We start from the raw sequence: 21,199 nt of genomic DNA, 5'->3' as shown, positions 1-21,199 counted from the left end.
GGCAGAGGGATCTCCATGGGGGCTTTTGACATTTCCACCCCCCATGTGGGAGTGAAAGGATTTCTCCCTTTACACAGTGTATTGACAAGCCTGAAAGATCCCAGAGCAGAGATCACAGACAACTGGGAGCTGTGTGCCTGGCTCTCGTGTGAGACCAGGAAAGGAGCCAAAATCCTCTCCAGCTAACAATGCCTCCCTCCTTCACTACCATGGAGCACAGGCTGCCTGCTGGTTCTAGCAATGGAGGCTCTGCAAGTAGCAGTCCTATGGCAGGGATCTGTGTTCTTTTCCACACCCCATCCCTACATCTGGTAGCTGTAGGCATGACTTCCATGCAAGACTGGGAAAGCAGCCAAAACCCTTCCCAGAGACTAGCCCCATCTCCTACTAGTGTCTTCTCTTTGCCGCTCACAGCCAGTACAGGCCACCCTACCTGTGGAGAGACAAGGATCTTCCACCAGAGCATGGTATTTTGTGCAGTCTCTCCTGTGCTGACCACAGATCTACTCCAGGTGCCCGTGCTGAAGTTCTCAGATCAGCATCCAAACAGAACACAAGCTGAGAACTACATTACTCTTCATTCTGCATTCATTAAAAGATTCTGGAAATGGAATTTCTCCTCAGCTCTGCCATAGGGGTACAGCTACTTCTCCTGGCTGCCAAAACCTCTCCCATCCAAAAATTCTGTTTACAGTTCTAGTGGGGATCAGGCAGGAGTTCACTCCCCATGATCCCTTGTCGTCTGAGGGGTTTTTTTTTGCTGAGAAACTGTTTACAGTGATGGCTGGATGCATGACTATAATCTTCAACAGCAGTAGTAAGGGTCTGTGTTATACTGTGGAGCTCCTCTGGCAACCTGCAGCACACACTCAATGCTCACTCCTACTGAACTTGTCCCTCAGACAGCTGATGCTTAAGAACAGGGCTGAGATGACCAGTCTGTCCATACCAGTAATCTTTAATCTGTTTCTTACTCCTGACATGGTTGAGTTCCTTTAGCTAGTGCAGCTTTTTGCACTGTGCTTCCAGAACCAGCTCTGTAAATGGGTATTTCCCTGGCATTTCACAGGAAACCTGGGGAAGCAAAATGACCATATGCCTCTGCTACTTTGCCTGAGCTATGCTCCTGGGAGGCCAGACCTGCTGCTGCTGTTCAAGGAGGGGTTGAGGGATATGGGCTCTTGCCTGCAGCAGCAGAACTGTGACCATCTCTCACATCACTGAGACTGCAGGAGCAGCAGGCCCAGCTCTCCAGGGCTCTCCCTAATTCCTTCCAATACCTTCTCCCAGCTCCATGCCCCCTTTTTCTATGTCTCCATTTCCTCTGTGGGAGCAGCCAGCTCTTCCCTCATTCTTAGGGCAGCAACATTTAGTTTTTCAAGTACTGTTGAGCCAGCTCTGCATAGTTGTAGCATCTGGGTTTGATACAGTTTACCTGTGAGATTCATTATGTATGGCATCAATTGCACAGCACTTTATGCTGTAACCTGTGGACTCTGAAAAGATTCAAAGCGTACTGTGGTATGTGTGAACCGTATGGGCTGCATACCAGCCAATGCCAGACACAAAAGATCACATAAAACAAATGCACTTGCAAGGACTGTTTTCTTCCACCTTAGCCTGAAGACTCCCATACATTGTCCTTCTTTCTTCTCCCCTCTGGAGCAGGAGTTTAACAGGCACACACAAGCATACTGATAACAACCCCAAATTTACTTTTTAAGCTCCAGTTGTCTATGGTGTAGATAAACCTATGAGAATACAAGCATTAGAAAACATTAATTATTGTGAGAGATGTTAAATCTGTGTATGTTATAGAAGAGAAAGTAACATTTTTTGTCACAGGCTAATTATAGTTGATGGCTTCTTAATCTAGCAGAGAAAGACCTAATGCAATTTGGTATATGGAGGCTGAAACTGGAGAAGGACAGAGATGAAACAAGCTGTGAGTTATTAAGACTGAGTAGTACTGGAGTTACCGGTGGACGATGCCCTAAGGAAAATGGAAATTCTCCACTGTTTTGCTCTGTGCCAGTCAAGGCTGTATGTATAAAACATATGCTCTCACTTAAGTTCTTGGTACACACAAGTGTCTTTATATCCTTTATGTGTGTGAAGTGTAATGAGATTGCCATAACACAACCAAAACCAGCTGACAAAGTATCCAAGGGCAATGGTTTCCTGGCCCTCCCACTGGGTCCTCCCACAAGCAACTGGTTTATGCAGTGAGGTGATCCACAGCTGCCAGTCTTACTTTCTGCTGCATGAACTTGTCATTGCTGATTAGAAGAGAAACAAGCAGGGTTTTGCAGGTCTGTGTCAGATCTGTCAGCACACTGCAAGCCCAGGAGGAACAAAGTAAGGGAACTAGGCACAAAGGCCATTTTCAATATCTTTAAGCCTCTAACACAGGTGGAATTCAGAGAACTACAATATGAAGCCTAAGTTCCCTGCGGAGAGAAAGAAGTACCTCAAACAGGTGTTTCAAGGTACTGTCTTGTTTTTATGCAAGTTTTTTTCCCACATTAGACTGAGCTCTGACACATGGATTTGGTCTGGCTGGTGTCCTTGCCCCTTTGGTAAGTTTTCATCAGTGCCATGACTGGAACGTAATGTTCTTTCCCACCTGCAGAACTATGACAACTTTGCTTGCTAGACAAAGAGTTTCTTCTACTCTTATCTTCTGACACCTTGTTCTCATTTATCTTTTTGTCCTTCTGTTTAGGTATTTTGGATATAGTGCTCTTAACAAAGCAGCCTGTGCTTGTGTTGTGATAACAATAGTCTAACAATGCCAAGCTAGTTTTCTTGCATCTGCCAGAGAGTTTGTTTTGTCAATATTTGCTGTTTATAGTAAATGTTATTTTTTGCTGAATGATTTGTCTGCAAATTGTAAAAAACTGACATAAAGTGCTTGAGCAGACATATTAAAGATAACTACCAAGGTAAATCACTTGAGAACTGTGAGATACTCCTGGCTGTTCTTGTAACCTTCTCCTTTTATAGTGAAAACTGTTCTTCTATTTGCATTATTTAATGAAAGCCATATTTATTATATTTTTATAATAATTTTGTTAAATCATTTAACATACAGCATAAGGAGGCACAGCTCTGTGAAATAATTCCATTAAAGAAATGGTAACACATGGCTGTGTGAGTGCTGATGTGGTTCTGGGCCTCCAAGGGTTAAAGCAAGGTGTGTGCAGGCAATTCTTGTGGAGGTACTTTGTATAAAGTTCAGTGGCTGAGGAATGTCCTGGCAGTCAAGCTTCATTGCCTGGGAAAAACACAAAGCCAGATTGACATTTTAGTTAGTGACACAATCCTGTTGGCTTTGCTGATGCGAATGAGAGAACTTGACCAGTGCCTTTAAAAGAAGACTAAGGATATTTCATAAAATTCAGATTATGAAATAACTATAGTTGTATGCTGTGACTGAAAGGAGTCAGGAATAGGTTGGGGAGCATGAAGGGAATAGCTTCTTTTCCCACTTTGGTCAACCTCAGTTCAGGAGGGGATTCTGTAAAGCATGAAGCTGCCTAGGTCACTGGGAGTAGGGATTAATACAGGCTCACACACAATACATGATCTGTAGCCAACTGGAGTCCCTTCCACTAGGAACCGCTTGAGAAGTCTATTTAGGTGACACTATCTCAGCAACCAGCTCCATTTCTGCCCTGGTGGGCTGGCCAAATGGGAGAGCGCTTTGCCAGATGCCTGTTTCTTCTCAGTTCTTTGCCTGTCTCCACTTGGCTCTCTGGCCATCTCTGCCTACTGCTATCCTGCTCTCTGCCTGAACCGGCTGTGTAATGTATGCTTTGTCTTTCAGCTAGAAAGGAACAGGCAGTGTCATTTAGCCAAATTCCCATGAAACTGGTAATAGATGAGAAATCTAAAGCAAAACAATCTTCAGGGAACTGCAAGGTCCACAGAGTCTTTGGAAATGTTAATACTTCTTTGAATAACAAAGTATAGATCTTAGCATTTGCCTTTAACCACTCCTATATCCAAATCTTAGCATTATGTTTTTAGTTATATTTCTATATTTTAGCCACTTAATCACATCAGACTTTTTATTTGTGCATAGTAAGTGATTTGCTATTCACTGTTTCTGTGATGAGACACCAGTGAAAGCACACTATCGATGTGAGGAAAGATTTTACAACACAAGTTTATTAACCAGCAGATCTCAGACCAGACAATATCTGTGAGCCAGATTACCACACTTAAGATCTTGTTTAACATGCGTAGTGAAGAGTGTTGCATACAGTACTAGGAGACAATTTTGTTCAGTTCTCCTGCCTGCTTCTTCCATAGGCTGTTGCAAGCCTGTTTAATTCAGACAACTCTGTTATACGTGGGCAGTCTCAACAGGAGCCAAAGCACAGTTTCAGAGCATTCATGGATCTCTCATTATCACTCAGGACATCACCTTTTTGGTGCATCCCTTCCCAACAAGCCACACTTACTTTCTTGAGCAGATGAGACCACCTTGCATGGTGGCAAAGCAGGCCATATGAAGGGCACATGTAAATTGGCCAGGGAGATAGATGTCAGCATGACTGTTGTTATCCCCAGTGAGGACAACCTCATAGGAAAATTCTTAAAGTATCTTTGATGGAAGTAACATGCCTGATGATGGAGAAAGTAATAAGTAGTTGCTAAACCTGAGCCAGAATGAATGATCTTTTGCTTTGAAACATGCTGGTCTGAGGCCCAAAGCCCTGGGGTCCTGCAGCCCCCCTCTGTCTCCAGTCCCTTTGGTTCCCATGTGCCCATCCTGGTCTGTTGGATATTAAGAGACAGAGTGCAGGTGCAGCCAGCCCAGGGATGGCAGTGACTGGCCTGGGACAGAGGGCAGCAGCAGGCTGCACCCTCAGTCTCAGTGGCCAGCCTCTCCAGGCAGTGACACTGCCAGCTCCATTTGAGTAACACAGGTAATACATATTATTAAGTAAATTTATATTCATGTAGGAGATTGCTACACATAAAGTAGGTCATAAGTGGTATCCCTATCCTTGAATAAAGTAAGATGTGTGCTGGCAGCTATCTTTAGAAATGTGTGAAAACTCAGACCAGTTTGAGCTATCTTGTGTGAGATGGCCTAAGCATGTGCGAGTATGATGGTGTCCTCTCATCAAGAGAGCCATCATCACACTAATTTGGTTTTCGTGTCCAACATGGCACCAACCCCATGAGCTGGGGGCTGCCTACAACCAGTGAAGGGCCCTCCATCAGCTCCTCCAGGCTGTGATGGTGGTGAGGGCAGCACTGCTCTGTGGATGCCAGCTCCCTGCCTGGCTGCTCCATGGGAAACACACTTGTGCTTTGAGGCACATCGATTCTGAAGGCTGGGAGATGACCGCAAGAGGGATCTCAGGAGACAAGGACCCTGTCTGAGAGACCCGAGGTAGCAGCTTAGAGCCGCCAGCTGCTCTACCCACGGGGACCTCCAACACCGTTCGGCTTTTGACCTGAGGCGCTGGGCAGAACAAGATGGCTGCCCGGTGCAGACAGCAGGAGCGCTCCCACTGGAGGGGGCAGCTAGCAAGCGCACCGGGGAGCATAGCCAGGGATGCCTTCTCAGCACCGGCCCGTTCTCCGCACCCCAGCCTCAGCGGAAGCCCCTGAACGTACAAGGTAGGCGGGGAGGGGGATTGGTCCAACAGCGGCAGAAGGCGACTTCGGCTCCATTCCCCCCGGCCCAGCCCACACCCGCCTCTGGGTGCTGCTGCCCCACCTGCCTCGTCGCCGAGCCCGAAAAGGGGTTAAAAACCTGGGGCGGGTGATGTCAGTTCCTGCGCTCCTCGGGAGGGCTGGCTCTGATATTTGAGACGGGTTCCCCCGCTCTGAGGAAAACGGAGCGGGGATGGTAAAGTGCTGAATGGGACAGTAAGCCGCGCCGGGCACCTGCCAGCTCCCCAACACCGCGCAGCCGCCCGAAGCCAGGGCCGGCACTGCCGGTTTCCCTGCGGCCGCGCCGGCTCTGGAACCCGCGGATACTGCCGGCTGTTCCTGTCACCGTTCCGCCGGGGCGAGACCCCCGCGCCGGCCAAGGTGAGCGCGGGCGGGCAGGCGGCCCGCTGCCCCTCCTAGCCGCCGGCAGAGGCGGCTGAGGGCCCGCGGGTGGGAGAGGGGGGTGGGCGCTTGAGGGCCGGTGTGTGCGGGGCTGGCTGTCATAGCTCTTCTTCTCCACTCTATTCTTTCTTCAAAGTGACTGCAAGGGGTTGATTGGAGCCTTCTGGGGTGATGTTATGTCATCTCTGTTAATCGAGGTTTGCTGCTTCAAATAAATAGGCTTGCCTCCGGGTGTGGGACTTTGGTCACTGAGGCAGCATGGAGGAGGTGGGTGGAGGAACGGCCAGACGGGGGGGAAAAATGCAGCCCAAGATTAAGTCCTGCAGTCTCTTCTGCCTCTCTGGTGTGTGGGCAGACCTCTGGAGGCAGAATGACAAAATCAAGTGCCGTCTTCCTGCCTCCTGGCACTTCTGCTAGTCAAGTCACCTGCACTGATGTAGAGGAATTCTTATTTAATTTTCTCCCTTACCCGCCCTTTCCCACAACTTATCACGTTATTTTTCCCCATGTCTTGCACATCCCAGGTAGCACTTATGAGCTGCAAGTGATCGAGTGGCTGAACAATTCCAGTGATCTCAGGGTTAAAAAGCTGGGTGTTAAAGTGGTTATGAAGTGGAAAATGAGGTGACTGTGGGGAGGGAGTTCATTAATAGTATGGTATTTCCGCACTGAGTTTTGTCCATCACCCGTACTGCTGACCCTCTTGGTGGTGATACAGTGGCATGGGAGGAAATCTCTGTCCTTTCACATGCTACATTTATTGCACTTGTAGTTATTCCTTTTGTAGTAAGATGGTAGCTGAAAGTTAGATTCAGCTCTGGTGTTCAGACAGGGTCTGGTGCATTTTACTGGCAGGTGCACTTCTGTGCTGATTGAATCTCTGTAACAGCCTGGGTAAACTGATTCCTGAGCTGAGGAGAAACTGGCATTTGAAATACAGAAATACTGGTTCATTTGCCTGCATTGTTTGCACTGAATGAACAAAACTGCAAACATTTTGCTTGCATTTGTGCCAGCACCAGAAAGTCTTCATGTTGATTAACTGCTTTTTGTTTTCAGAAGGCTTTTCAGGTGGAAGTATGCAAAGTTTCTGAAGTGTTCTGAATTTTAGTCAGGATCCACCAACATCTGGGACATTAGCTGACTCAGTTCTAAAATCCTGAAAAAAAAAAACAAACAAAACCCCAAACCCCAATGGTGACATTCTGGTATAAATGTACTTTCATCAGAATTACAGCTGGGACTCCAAGTAAATATATTCATATTTATTTTGACTATAGCATTTGGTGTCAGAACTGTCTGTTGATTTCAACTTCTAGATAGTCAAAAGTGCAAGTCTCATGTCTGCATTTTGTAGTTGGTTCGGTCATTTAGCCCCGCTCCGAAGTTCTAAGGACTTTGTAGCTTCCATTATCTTCCCTGGAAGTTGGTTGACACTTGAAAATCAAGCTGTTCTTTAGAAGGGAATCTGTGCATTTAAGAATGAAGTATTGGATATCTCTGTTTGTTTGAACAAAGTGGCTGCCTCCTATTTTCCAAGTTCCTAAAGTAAGAATACATACAGTATTCTGAAAGTGTCCAATTCTCAGCTTCTTTATATGCCAAAGGGGGGAAAAAAAGAACCAGTTTTGTATAATCGTATAAATATGGTGTATGTAACCATATAAATATCTGATACAAAAGGACCAATTTGGTGTGGGGATCAAGTAATTTAGTGTATTAAGATGGTTAAGAATTGCAAAAAAGGGCATATTGAAATGATAGATCCAGTAGCGAGAGTTTAAAGTTAATCTGTCAAAACAAAGTTGATACTGTAATTCATAAAGTACAGTTGTTCAGAAGAATGAGTGAGAATAAATGATGCATTTAACAGTAAATGAAAATTTAAAATAAATTTTAAATTGTAAATAAAGTGGTCAGGGGTAAATATGAGCCATTGTGATAAAATATCCTCTCTGAAAAAGGGTGAAGTTTTGCTAGAGAAAGGAAAAGCTATAATTGTAATCTCTGGCCTTCAGAAATCAACTGATATAATTACACACAGGGAAGTTATTAGCTTAAGTGGAAGAGCTGGGAATTAATAGAAGAATAATAAGGTAGACAAATTACAAAAAATGTGACAACACTGTGCTGAAGGGTGGGGGAGGAGTCTGTTGTAAGGTAGGTATTTTCAATAGGTAGGTATTTTACAATCAGCTGTTGGAATAATCTCAACAGGGAAGTGATGGACCCTTTTAAGATTTGCATGCATAGATGCTGGGCCATCTAGTCTAGATCATGCTTTGCAAGAAAAGTTGAACTGGATGATCCCTGAGGCTCTTCCAACCTGATATTCTATGATTTTTTTTCTGGAAAAGTTGACTGATCTGCAGAATTAGTAATGATTAGTATTGACACAAAGTAAAATCACACCTTTGAAATAGTAACAAAGTGGGCACAAGCTGGAAGAACACTAGTTAGGAACAGCAGTGGAGGAAAAGATGCAGATATGCTAATCGATTTCAGGGCAACCATGGGCATACTAAATTTTGCAGTGGCCTGTAGTACAGATATTCTTAATCTTGTGCAGATGTGGCACACACCTGTGCTTTATTAATCTGTTCCAGTACCATTGTAATAGGCCCCCTGCACTTCCATGTCTGGCATTTGCAAAGATAAAGCCTGTGTTGGCTTGTCTGTGAATGTCAACTGTAAGTGTAATGTAGTTATAAGAAAGGCAAATGCAGTCAGGTGGGATATTCCCTAGGAGAGTGAGAAGTAGTAAATGCCTTTACACAGGGTTTTGATGAAGCTGCGTCCTGCCTTTCAGATGAAGTTGTGGTCACCCATCTCTATGGATGAGAGGGAAAAAGATAGGATCCAACTTTTCTAAGCTGGAACAGGTGCAAAGGGAGAGTAGTGAGCCCCTTATCTCTAGCCTTGCAAAATAAGGTTTTTAAAGAGAAGCTTTTGATATTTGTAAATATATCAAGGGGTAAATAGGAGGGAGGGGGGAGAAAACTAGTTAAGGTGAAGGGCAGTAATCTACAAGAATGAACAGATACAAGCTGGTTGTTATTATATTTATGCTGGTTGTTAGGAGATAGCTTATTAGAGGGGTGAGGTTGTAGAAAAACAGGAGTAGTGGGAGCAAAAATGCCTGCATGGTTCTGGGGAATGCTGTGTTCATTTATGAAAGGTATTATGAGATGCAGTTATCTACAGTGAGAAGGGAGAAGACTTAATGGTTCTGGTTATCTATCACAGTCTTAGATTTCCTATTCAGAACAGGGTATTTTAGTTCAACCAGAAGTTATAGACTATCTGAGGAAATTACTTTTGCTCTGGCATAAGCTGTGTGGTAAATCAGATTAATTTTTCTTTGTGCAATTAGAGTTTATCCCAATTGTTCATATGTCCTCTTTGGACTTAAACTATGAATAAAGACTAAAGTATCTTTATACCTGTGTGAAAGAGAACAGAATTTAATTTGAGAGCTGAATTATGATGTCTGGAACAGGGTTAACTATAAGCAAACTTAAGGTGTTGTAGGATCATGGCTTAGTACACTCTTTTGGCTTGGAAAAGGACTGATCGTACTACCTTAGAGGGAAACCCTACAGTGTTATTGTGAAGTGTGCCTGTCAATGCCTGGCAAGGAGCTAGGGCTAGAGTTCAGATCAATGTGCTGGACTAGGCTGTTGTAAATGTTGGTCCATGTGTTTCTGTAAAGCATTAAGTGTGCTGCTTGTGTAATACCAGTCTTCCTTGCCATCTCGGAGTGTATTCAGCACAGACATGAGTGTGCCTTTTCCTTTTTTTACTTAAACCTACTTTCTGACCTGGAAAAGTATTTCACACATCATTGGAAGGGCAGGCAACTTGTTGCCTGGAAGACTTTCTATTACTGAACAAAAAAAACCTGTATATAAAATAACTTGCAGGTAGTGTTTGTAGCTAAAGGATACAACACGTCTTCCTTAATTCAGAACATCAGGGGTATATCTGCTTAGAGTGGCTTGCTGTGTTAGTTATACTTACACTTAAGTGTGTTATACTAAGGGTAATTTGAATATCTGGTCTCTTAGGCAAAATATGAGCCAGTTATCCTGGCAAGTGGGTACAACTAGAGGAACATCTTAAGCTTTTCTGCCCTTCAAAGGCAGATGTAAAAACAATGAGGCAGAGTGATTTCAATACCCTTTTCCAAGTCTTAGTCTATTGCTTTGGTCCCAGTTCAGGAAAGCCCCAGGTTTGCTGTGAGTGGGTGAGAATTTCCTTTAATAAGTATAGATATCAGTGTTTTGATGAAGGTAATGAACTAATAACTTCTGTTTTTGTAAACGTTTGTTGTGGTAGGATAATACAGCTGGCTGCTGGACTGCACACACTGGGTTGATATTATATACCTTCTTGTGAGTGTTCACAAATTCTGGAATTTGATTAAGGACACCTACTACCTTGATGTCACATACTTTGTGCTCATAGCAAGTTATCTGAAATGTCTACACAATTACTAAGTAAGACAATGAAATAACTTCAAAAAAAGAACACAGCTTTTTCCACTTTGTGGAGTTGTGTGTATCTCTTGATGTCTACAAGGACTTCAGTAGACCTGCATGTCTTGTTCAGCCCTAGCTTTCATTCCTGGCTGGGATCTCCTTATTTTTTAACAGAACAATTGTTTAAATAGTGTGGTAAGCTACTCTTATTGTGGACAGACTGTATGAAGTAGTTAGGGATTGGAAACACTGTTGCTTCATACATCACATCCTCTTAATAGTCTGTGTGAGATAAGACACTGGTGCTCCAAGTTAATAATTGGTTTAGTGACCTGAATTATATTTAAGAAGTTTTAGTGACTTGAGAGCTTGTAGCCATACTGGTACAAAGGAGGCAAGAGTAAAAATAGTCCTAGTCTAAAGGTAGATGCTGAGCAAGGCTGTAAGGGTGATAATAAGGCTGTTTGTGGAATATACAGCATGAGTAAATTCTCACTTTAAGGAGGAAAACTTACTTGAATGTTTATCTTCTATCCATTAAAAGAGTGAGCTCTGATAGAAGGCAGTGTCAGTAACTTGGGATTGTACCATTTCATCTTCTGCTTGCAGAGGAAATGGCCTTTCTTACCACTCCTGTAAGATGGAAAAAGGAATACAATGCACAAGGAGTGAAAAGTTTGCCTGTCTGAAAAACCACTACCCCTCATCCCCTTTTCTTCTCTAGGATTTTTAGAGCACCTCAGACATCTCAAATGTATGATTAACTTCACAATGGCAGAACTCGCAGTGGAGAATGGCAGCTGTGTGGACTGGCAAAAGCGATGCCTTGTATTGGAGTCCCAGCTCTTCAAATTCCGCTTGCAGGCAAGCAAGATCCGAGACCTGCTAGCTGAGAAGGTGAGGCAGTGATGGCTTCTTCTAGTTCGCACTGAGTTATGGCATGAAAGCAAAAAAAATCTATGAATGCTGAGCTATCCAATAAAACTGTTACTTGCAGTGAGGATCCCTTTGTTGATTACACTGTGCCATTGAACTCTACTTATCACTTGAGATAAAGAAATGTGCCTGTCGGGGGTGGTGGTAAAGTGGCACTGGTGGAAATAAGAATTTGGCCTTGTTTACTGGAATATCATATATTTTGTCTCTGCTGGAAAAGAGTGTACCAGAAAGACTCTGGATATCTAAAATTACTTGAGGCAGCTGCAAAGGTGAATATTTTGGATAAGAACAGCAGGATCAGGACTTGGCTGGCAATGGAGAAGCTTACATTAGTGCAAATTATTCTGTAACGCTGAAAGGCTGGACAGGAGTACGTGTACTGTCATAGTGTTAGAATAACATTGCATATCCATACAAAACACTCTGGGAATGCTGAAAAGCAGGACTGAGATATTGAGATCTGGATGTTGGGAAATTTAATGGCATCTGTGGTTTTGTAGGCATCTCCTACTAATCTCTTTCAAGTGTGCTAATTGAACTGATCTGCAGTTCTAGGGGAGAGGACTGCCAAAGATTTGAGAGGGGTTTGTTGGGTAGGTTTAGTTTGGTGGGGTTTTGTGGTGGGGTTTTTTTTTTCATCATTATTGTATTTTTGGTGAGGTTTTTTCTTTACTTTAAATTCAGTTATTTTTTCAACTTAAATTAAAGCTTTTTTTATTAACCTCTAATTTGCACAGAACCCGATTTTTTTTAGGTTGCTGTGGGGTTCCTTCTTTCAAAATTTGGCTTAAATTATCACAGTCAGTCCAAGGCTGCTCAGATACTCAATTACTGTTGGGAAGTGAGAACTTTCCAACACTAAGACTGAAAGAGTTTCTTTCAGTCACAGTTTGCTAATGAAGTTGAAATCTTTACAACCGACTGCGGTTTACTCCAAATGCTTTTAATCTGTACCTGATGAAAGGTGTGTTCTAAACTCACTTCTGCTCCATTTTGTATTATGTAACTTTTATGTATATATTGTTGTTGGTTGATTTTGGATGTAAAAACATCCAAACTGTATCTGCTTCACAGTGGAGCAATCTTCATCCTTGCTTTCACTGTTATGTTTCCAATAATGCCCTTATACTGCATCAGACATACATTGCACTATTCATATTTTAAGAAATGCAATTCTAAGAACATTTTTTCAGGGTAGCTTCTGAGATGAGCCTTAGTGATTACTTACCTTGGGAAGCACTGAAAGTGGTTGTGAAGTATATTTAGATAAACGTACATTAAAAAATCATGTGTAGATGTGGCACAGCTCTAGTGAAGATGACCAGTACTTATGTGCAATACTCTGCTTGTGCTTTATTGACTTCTGCATTGAGAAACTTTCTGACTGCCTCCACATAAAACAAAGCCACCTACCAAACTTTCTTTTTGGAAAGAAAAAAATCTTCTTTTTCTTTTGAAAGATCTTTTGACTGTCTCTTTCGGAAGGTTTGTGGATGATGGTAGAGAATGAAATTTTCAACTGCTTCAGGGGTCTTCTCAAGGAATGACCTGACTGCTGTTAATCCAGCCTTTCATTCATTCAGCAAAGCGATGTTCCCTTCATTAAGATTAAGGAGCAGCTTGGTTTGGTGATCAGATAACTCTGTAACTACTTGTTCACCACTGTCCTAGGCTTTCTCAAAGGATAAAGAGCTAGCAGGTTTGAAGTTCCCTACTCTAAATGTCATGTGGGAAGGGGAGAGCCGTGGGGACTGTGGGGCAGCTCTGGCAGGCTCTCCTGAGGCACCAGAGCACACAATGCTTGTGCTGAACACTACAGTTGAAGTGTCCTGTGCTTCATATTCCTGACTGGTGTGCAATGACTTGTTCACAGACCCTCCTTCACTTGTCCTCGGTCATCACTAGACTCCCCAGCAGTCTCAGCAACTGGGACTCTGGCCCACACTGCATCCTGCTCCCTCTCAGATGGGCAGTGGTGCTGACCTGAAGGAGATGCATGTGATCTGCATAGTGATGTCAACTCCAGCAATTTCTATCATAGATTTTATAGCAACTGCGGGGTTTTTTTTTCCAGTTTTTTTCTTACAGTTCTAGCTGTGAGAATGAAGATATTTGGCCTTATTTGAAAGAGTACTGCAGAGGTTATTTGATTGGGCAGGGATAAAGATTGTGAAAAATGTGAAGTGGGCACTGTTTGAAGCTGTGTTGCCAACCTGTGGTGAGCGTTGCCCCCGAGATCCTCTGATATTGTTTGCAGCAACAGGAAAATAATAAAATAATAACAATAATAAATTAATAATAGTAATAAATAATAAAAAAGTGGTTTTGCTAGTGAAAGTGAAGAGCAATGGCAGCAGTGGTGTGATACTTGCTCACCAGCATAGTTGTCTCTGGGGTCTGGAAGCTACTGGTTGACAAATCTGCAAACCTGATCCCCTACATTATTTTAAAGTTGTCTTTATAACTGATTTTATGATTTAAAAAGTATATTTTACTATTTTAACTCACAAAATACCCTAAACACTGATGCCTGGCATTGGTATTACAGTATGTGCTAACAGTTTAAATACTTCAGATTTTTAAAATCCGTTTAAATTGAATAATCTAGATCACTCTTCAGAACATGAGGAATTTAAAACCTAATGGTTTAACTGCCAGTGCCCTAATTCACATGGTGTGAACTTCCATGGCAGTAGCCTAGTTTCAGCTGTCAAGCAGTGCTGCCCAACCTGTGCAGAGGCCTGACTGCAGGTCGATGCAGCAGAGGGACCCCAGCCCCTGGCCTCCAGGACAAAGCTCTGCCATCCTGCTGAGCCCCTGTGGGGTATGAGACACCTGGGTGTTGCCTTGTTGTGGACATCAGCAGGGATCTGGTCTCTTTGGAAACATGCAGTTGTTTCTATTCTGACTTTCTTGTACACACACACAAAGAAAAGGATACTCCTCTGCTGGTGAGCAACATAGCAGACTGTTGCCTTGGCAGCAAGTTGACCTGGTTAGAAGTGAGCTCTGGAAGGAAACAACAGAATGAAAATAAGGCTGAGATATGCAGGAACTTTTTTCACTCAGTTTTATTCAGCATATTCTGAGCCATCAAGAGAGGTAAAGCCTCTGTGAATGATTGATAGGAGGATCTTTGCAGCTTTTAGAAGGACCCTCTGAGTAGCTTTTAACCTGTTTCTGTCTTACTTCAATAATAAACAATGAATATTTGGAAAAAGCCTCCTTTGTCTCATGCAAGTATTGCTATACAACTGGGTCTGTTTCTCTCTACACAAGCTCTCTGGGCTAATGTTTGGGAGAAGAGTTACTAGAAGTTGGCTTGGTCACTAAGTTTTGTGTGACCTGGATCTTGGTAGCATTTGTCAAATTATAAAGCATTTTCAATTAAAGGACCCATGTAAATACCAAGCATCATTATTAATTCATTGAGGGATTTGAAAGAGCTTTACAACCATGGATGTATTAAATCTGAATGCGCTCCACTGAGAATGCTGACACCAGGGATAGGTCAAGTAATCATTTTGTGCACGTAAGAAACACAGCAGTTATTTAACAGCTCATAGCAGGGCAACCCAACAATGTAGTACAGGAAGTTAAGAAACGTGCAAGTTCATTTAAGGCTACAGAGGGATCATGGTGACAAAAGTAATTGATTTGACTGGAACTTAGTCAGGTCACCCTTCTTGCACAAGAAATTTCATAACTTCTAAGTGATCAGAAATGGTCCCAACATGCATTCTTTGTCCGGATCAGGGTCTAGGACTGCTAGCAATGCAAAGCAGACTGTTGTGAGGCTGGGACAACAAGGCGTTTTTCAGTCAGAAAAGTGTTGCCTTCTTAAAATAACCTGAGTCTTTCATGGAGATCACCCACCTTGTGGAGGATTAGATTATTAGTCTAAGAGGATAGTCTTTGGGCTTCATGTAGCGTCTGTCTTTCACCGATGTATTTGGCTGCTACTTGTCTATAGTGATGACTGTCTAGAGACTAATAGATAAATGCATGGGTAGATCTCTGTTCCTAATGGACACAGACTGGTGTCATAACCCAGATCACTGCTGCTGGTGTTAGATTGCCTTGAGTTCAGTCTCTACCAAGACTCAGAAACTCTCAGGCCTTAGGTCAGAGTAGCTTTGACTGGCTGTGCAATATTCTGTGGAATCTCTTTGTTCCTCTGCCAAAGAAATGTCCTTAATATTAAGCTCCATAGACTGTGGTGTCCTTGATTACTTCACTGAGAAAACAAACCCTTGGAGGTATCATGCTAAGTGTGGCACTTTCTTGTCTTCATGGTTTGAATTTGTTATAGCATGGCCTTTTTAGTTATATGACCATTGAGCTGTCTACATATTTGTACCTTCCTGATATGTTTGTTGATAGGTGTCAGTCTGCTGTTATGATCAACGTGTATGTATGAAAAGGAGGGTTGTCTTGTTGCCATCTGATAGCAGCCTTCCAGTATCTGAAGGGGGCCTACAAGGATGCCAGAGCTGAGCTTTTCATTAAGGACTGTAGTGATAGGATAAGGGCTAATGGGTTCAAAATTTAACAGGGGGAGTTTAGATTGGCTATAAAGAAGAAGTTCATTACTGTGAGGGTGGTGAGGCACTGAACAGGCTGCCCAGGGAAGTTGTGAATGCTCCATCCCTGATGGTGTTCAAGGCCAGGTTGGACAGAGCCTTGGGCGACATGGTTTAGTGTCCCTGCCCATAGCAGGGGGGTTGGAACTAGATGATTTTAAGATCTTTTCCAACACTAACTGTTCTATGATTCTATGGTTTGTTTTCTGCTTGCAGCATGATTCTTTAATCTTCTGAAGCTGATTCTATGTCATTCCTTCATTAGAAAAAAACCACAAGTAAATGCTGGAAAATTTTTGGAGCATTCCTTAGATGTTGCACATTAGTGGACGAAAGTTAGTGTTACTGGTTTTGTAGTACTGGACTTAAATCCGAGTCCCATTGAAGCAGGGCAAGTGGTGGACTTCAATAACATCAGTAGAGAATCACAGAATTGTCAGTTTGCAAAGCTCTTTAAAATTAAAAGAAGCATAGGAAAATTAAGATTATTACATATCTTGTCAGTTATGAACCTGTGGTGTTTTGAAGCCAAAGGGAAGTATTCATTGGTTATAATGTGGCATCATAGGGAACCTGCAGTGAGCTTTCTAAGATGTATTAATTCTTATTTACCATTGTGAATGAATCCTAGCTGAAATAAACCCAAGAAAGGATGGTATGCTGTAGACAGGCTTCTAGAAGGGACTCATGGTGTGTAAATTGTAGAGATGAGGTCAAGACTGTTCCTCTGACCCATGTAATGAATGATGAGGCTCACTAATGAGAAAACAGTTCTGATAAATTCAAAGTAGGGCAGAAGGGTAGAAAAGGTCAAAGGAATTTACTGGGATTTTTTTATTCCCCCTTGTCAAAGCTGTCCATTTAACCCAAAAGACACCAAAGATCTGTAGACCTGCACAAGAAATGGAAGATTCCTGAGTAAAACAGGTGAATTTCCAGGTGATGTTAATTCATTTTCTTTCTTGGCACCTTTCCCCTCCTCTTCTGGCTCTGAAGATGCAGGAATTGGAACAGAGAGTGGTAGAAGCAGAACAAAGAGCTGAGGATGCAGAGAAACAGGTAAGAGATTCTTTTATGGTTGCTTTGGTACAAGCCCAGCAGTAGCTTACTCTAAATTCTCTCCAGTCTAGCATACCGACAGCACTCTGCAGTGCTGTGTCCTGCTAGGAAAACACTGATTTACAATGGCGAATGGATTTTTCTGGTCTCCTTCACAGTTTTTAAGCTTGAGCTATTAACAGGTGCCTAAATATGTTCAACCCTAAGTAAAAACTAGCAGCTTGTATCTGCCTCTCAACAGCGCTTAGCCCTGTTATCCATTATAGACATGCTCAGTTATGGTAAAGCAAGGGAAAGTTGGACCTCAGGATTAAAGCACAGGGGTAGAGCTGCCTGGCAGGTCCTCCAAAAAAAAAAAACGTAAAGAGTACTGGTAAGGACTTGTCTACAAGTGGAGAAGGTTCTGTGAAAGGGAGTATCTGCAAAGCCTAGCAGTTGTTTTGTACTTTTTTGTAATTACTGCTCTGGCTTCAGGACCCTAATGGAGAAAGGCGGTAAGAGCTGGATATAATGCATATTACTGTAACCATCTAAAAATAGTTATATTGTCTAAGATAGTCCTTTTATGCTTCTTGAATAATGGACAAGGGGGGAGAGATAGAGACTTCAGCTTGTGAACAGGCTGTAAGGAATAACAGGCCTTTGGGAAAGTTACAGCCTGTACTGTGAGGAGAATTATAAAAACAAAAGAGCCGGGAGGGACAGGACAAGGGGTAACGGGTTAAAACTTAAAAAAAGGAAGTTAGATTGGATATAAGGAAGAAATTCTTTACTGTTAGGGTGGTGAGGCACTGGAATGGGTTGCCCAGGGAGGTTGTGAATGCTCCATCCCTGACAGTGTTCAAGGCCAGGTTGGACAAAGCCTTGGGTGGCATGGTTTAGTGTGAGGTGTCCCTGCCCATGGCAGGGGGATTGGAACTAGGTGATCTTAAGGTCCTTTCCAACCCTAACTATTCTATGATTCTATGAGTCTCTGTTTTAAGCTCCTGGACCACTGCAGACCACTGCTGAAGGGAAGGTTTGAGATGAACCTTCAAAGGTTTGAGATGAGCTGGGCAAGAGCTTCAGGACTGAGCACTGAGTCACAGATTTCAGTGCAGAAGTAAAAGCCATGCAAGATGGCCAAGAATGGCTGTCAAAGATTACTTCAGTACTGAAGGACTGAATAGGCAGTGTTATAAGCACAGGGAATCATACTGCCTAGGAACCAAGAACTTGAAGTACCTGGTAAGGTATTCTGTCTTCAGAATGCACTATTCAATGCCAGTTTCATATTGACATCAAGATTTTTTTTCTGACCAGCTTAAACATAGGAAAGTTGCTAGGCACTCTGTTGTTGATCCCTATGCTAGATCAGCAACTGCCAGTCAAGAACATAAGTTGTTATTGAGAGTGATATCACTAAGTCCACACGCAGCCAGGACAGGCAAAGGTAACATTGTCATTGTGACACCATCGTCAGGAAATATAGGTATTGCCACAGACCAATGAAGAAGGTTTCATACTAGCAGATGTCTCACTGACAGGAGTAGGCTATCCATGACATAATAAGATGCAATGACAAGAGGGAGCAGATGCAGAGCAAGGCAAATTCAGGTCTAAGAATGGGCAAGAAAAGGAGAACTTTGCTGGGAAGATGCAGGAGAAATGAGGGTTGCTTTCACTCACCTGCCACCAGCAGAAGTGAGGGTTGCCTTCACTAATCTGCCACCAGCAGTTCTGCAGCCATGTGTTGGCAAGTTCTAAAGACTAGCAGCCCTCAAAGTTTGCCTTTCCAGCAGCCTTATCCACATCTGGAGATAAGTGCTCCTAGAGAAATACTTCATTGCTGTCTGACAGCCTGAAGAAGTGACAGCATAGGAATAGGACTATTCCCTTCCCCTAGAAGTATATTCACCATGAATGAGAAGCAGCAGACAAATGAGAAGGCTCCACATCAAGTGCAAAATCCCTTTTTATCTTTCTCTCCAGGAGCCTGGGGAATTGGATTTGTTAATTCAATGGGCTCCCTGTAGCTGCCAACCTCAATTAAGGAAATCACATGTTTGCAGTCTCCTCTCTGAGCCTCTAGTACAGAGTCAGCATTTGAGCATCAGACAGAAAGGAGGGGCCATTTCTTTTTACTATAATCACCCTAAACTCCAATGAAAACATATCCGACTCAGCAGGCTTAGTTTTCTGGCTTGGATACTGGGCGCCTACCTTTCTGGTTCAGTATGAGGAAGAGGCAGTTTGCTTCTCTGCCTAATGCAGGCAGACAGCAGGACAAAACACAGCTTCTGCAAGTATGAAGTGTAGGCTGCTCAACAAAGCATGAGTAACTCTTGCACAGACTGTGAAGTGTTCAGATCATTGCCTGCATTCTGACTTCCTGGTTCTAAACTCATGCCAAATTAGTGGTATCTGGAGTTGGTTTCTTTACTAGTTTAGTCTCTCTGGGATCTCTTGGAACCAGATATTTTGCCATCATCAAATGCTGCAATTAGCAGTTTTGAGTTAAGTTGATGGAATTCCATTAATCCGTAGAAACAAAGTCTTATAATCCATTGCAATAGGATGAGGTAATGATAAAACACTGACATATCAAGAGACACAGGTTTTGAAGAAAGCAGAGGTTTTACAAGATCTGCTAAAAACCCAAAAAGCATTAGCAGCAGCTAGATTTTAGTGCACTGAAACTTTGTCTACAATGAAGGAGCATTACACTGGTGATTCTCCAGATGAGATGAACAAGCATTGGCAGTAGTAAGAGCTCAAAGACAGGCAAAGCTTCCAAAAAATCTGGCATGGTAACTCCATAGCAGGTCTTGAGAAAACGCCTCTCAGAAAGCCAGGAGTTGCCAAATTATTTTCTAAGCTGGAAAAAGGAGGAGGAAGGCACTCCGTAGCATACTTTGCTATAAAAATCTTGATCTGAGGCAAATGGCTGGGGTTTTGTGGTGTATACCTCGGTAATGAATGTGGCAAAAAGCTGATTGCTGTATTGCAAAGGAGGAAAATGTAGTGTTCCTTGCACATATGTCTGTGTAGACTATAGTGCCTGTATTTAACTAATAGCATGTAAATATTTCACAATCCACAACGTGGTTACCTGTTCGTGGTTCAGTTTGCATGTTAGTGCTTCAGCATTACTTATGAATGGACAATGTTCTTTTCACAAATATGACTATAAACTGTGACCTAAAGGGTTTCCTTTTTCTTCCTTTCCCAACTCCAAGAATATCAAACCCACAAATGCTCTTAGCATCTTACCACTAAACAAGTAGCTCTTTCATTTGCATTGTTCTGGTGTTTTTTTATCTCCCTCTGATTGTCATCACAGGTCAGAGTTATGGAACAGAATATAAAACTAGCTAATTTGAAGACCGGAGAATCAGACAGCTCTTTGCACAGGAAATACCAGGAGCTGATGGGCACAGTGCAAGGAAAGGAAGATCAGATCAACAGATTGGAGACACAGCTAGCAAAACAGGTAAAGTTTCTTTCTACAGGGAGACCTGTAGCTTTCATGAGTTGGAGGGACTCTGTAATGTATGTCTCAAAGGTATGGATTATGTCTTCATTACATATTAGCCTCTCAGTTGCCTTCAGATCAGCTGTAAAATTATGCCCTGTTCAGTGCAAGATTCTCTTATTCCTTGCTCTTTCTAGACAAAAACATGCATTCAGCCTCAGTAGCCCTTTTCATTATATTAGGTTGGTCTGTGTCCTTAAAGAATTTCCTTATGTTGGTGTTGAGTCAGTGTTGAGACTCTGACTGGAGTAGTGCTGGAGTCTGGTCACAGTATTTCTCTGACTTCCTAGCATATAGATTGTTCTGCAAAATCATTATGTAGCCCATCTCTGACTCCATATATGCTACTTTCTGGGAGGAGATTTTTCCCAGTCTTAAGCAGTCCTTTAGTGCAGTTCATCTCTTGTCAGATGTCCTCACTATAAAAGAGCAGCTGGTTTCCAGTATGAATAAATCTTAGTCCCTTCCATTCTCAATTAGTGGAAAGAAGGAGCTACACCTACAGCAGGGCTTGTATTTTGGCTCTAGTAAAGGTCTTGCTCTGT

The 21,199-nt window shown here is 42.8% G+C and overlaps 1 protein-coding gene across 1 annotated transcript in view; it reads left to right on the top strand.

The window, feature by feature from the left end:
- Positions 1-11,315: 11,315 nt before the first annotated feature.
- The window catches only part of PLEKHH1 (pleckstrin homology, MyTH4 and FERM domain containing H1), a 46,064-nt gene continuing 36,180 nt past the window's right edge, over positions 11,316-21,199 (top strand). Inside the window, exons 1-3 of the mRNA XM_031049062.2 lie at positions 11,316-11,456; positions 17,078-17,140; positions 20,463-20,612. Coding sequence (XP_030904922.1) covers positions 11,316-11,456; positions 17,078-17,140; positions 20,463-20,612 — 354 coding nt within the window. The remainder of the gene's footprint in view (positions 11,457-17,077; positions 17,141-20,462; positions 20,613-21,199) is intronic.

Source organism: Melopsittacus undulatus, chromosome 4 (assembly GCF_012275295.1).
Source record: "Melopsittacus undulatus isolate bMelUnd1 chromosome 4, bMelUnd1.mat.Z, whole genome shotgun sequence".
Taxonomy (NCBI): domain Eukaryota; kingdom Metazoa; phylum Chordata; class Aves; order Psittaciformes; family Psittaculidae; genus Melopsittacus; species Melopsittacus undulatus.
Note: the sequence above shows the minus strand (reverse complement) of the source record. Positions and strands in the feature narration are given on the sequence as shown.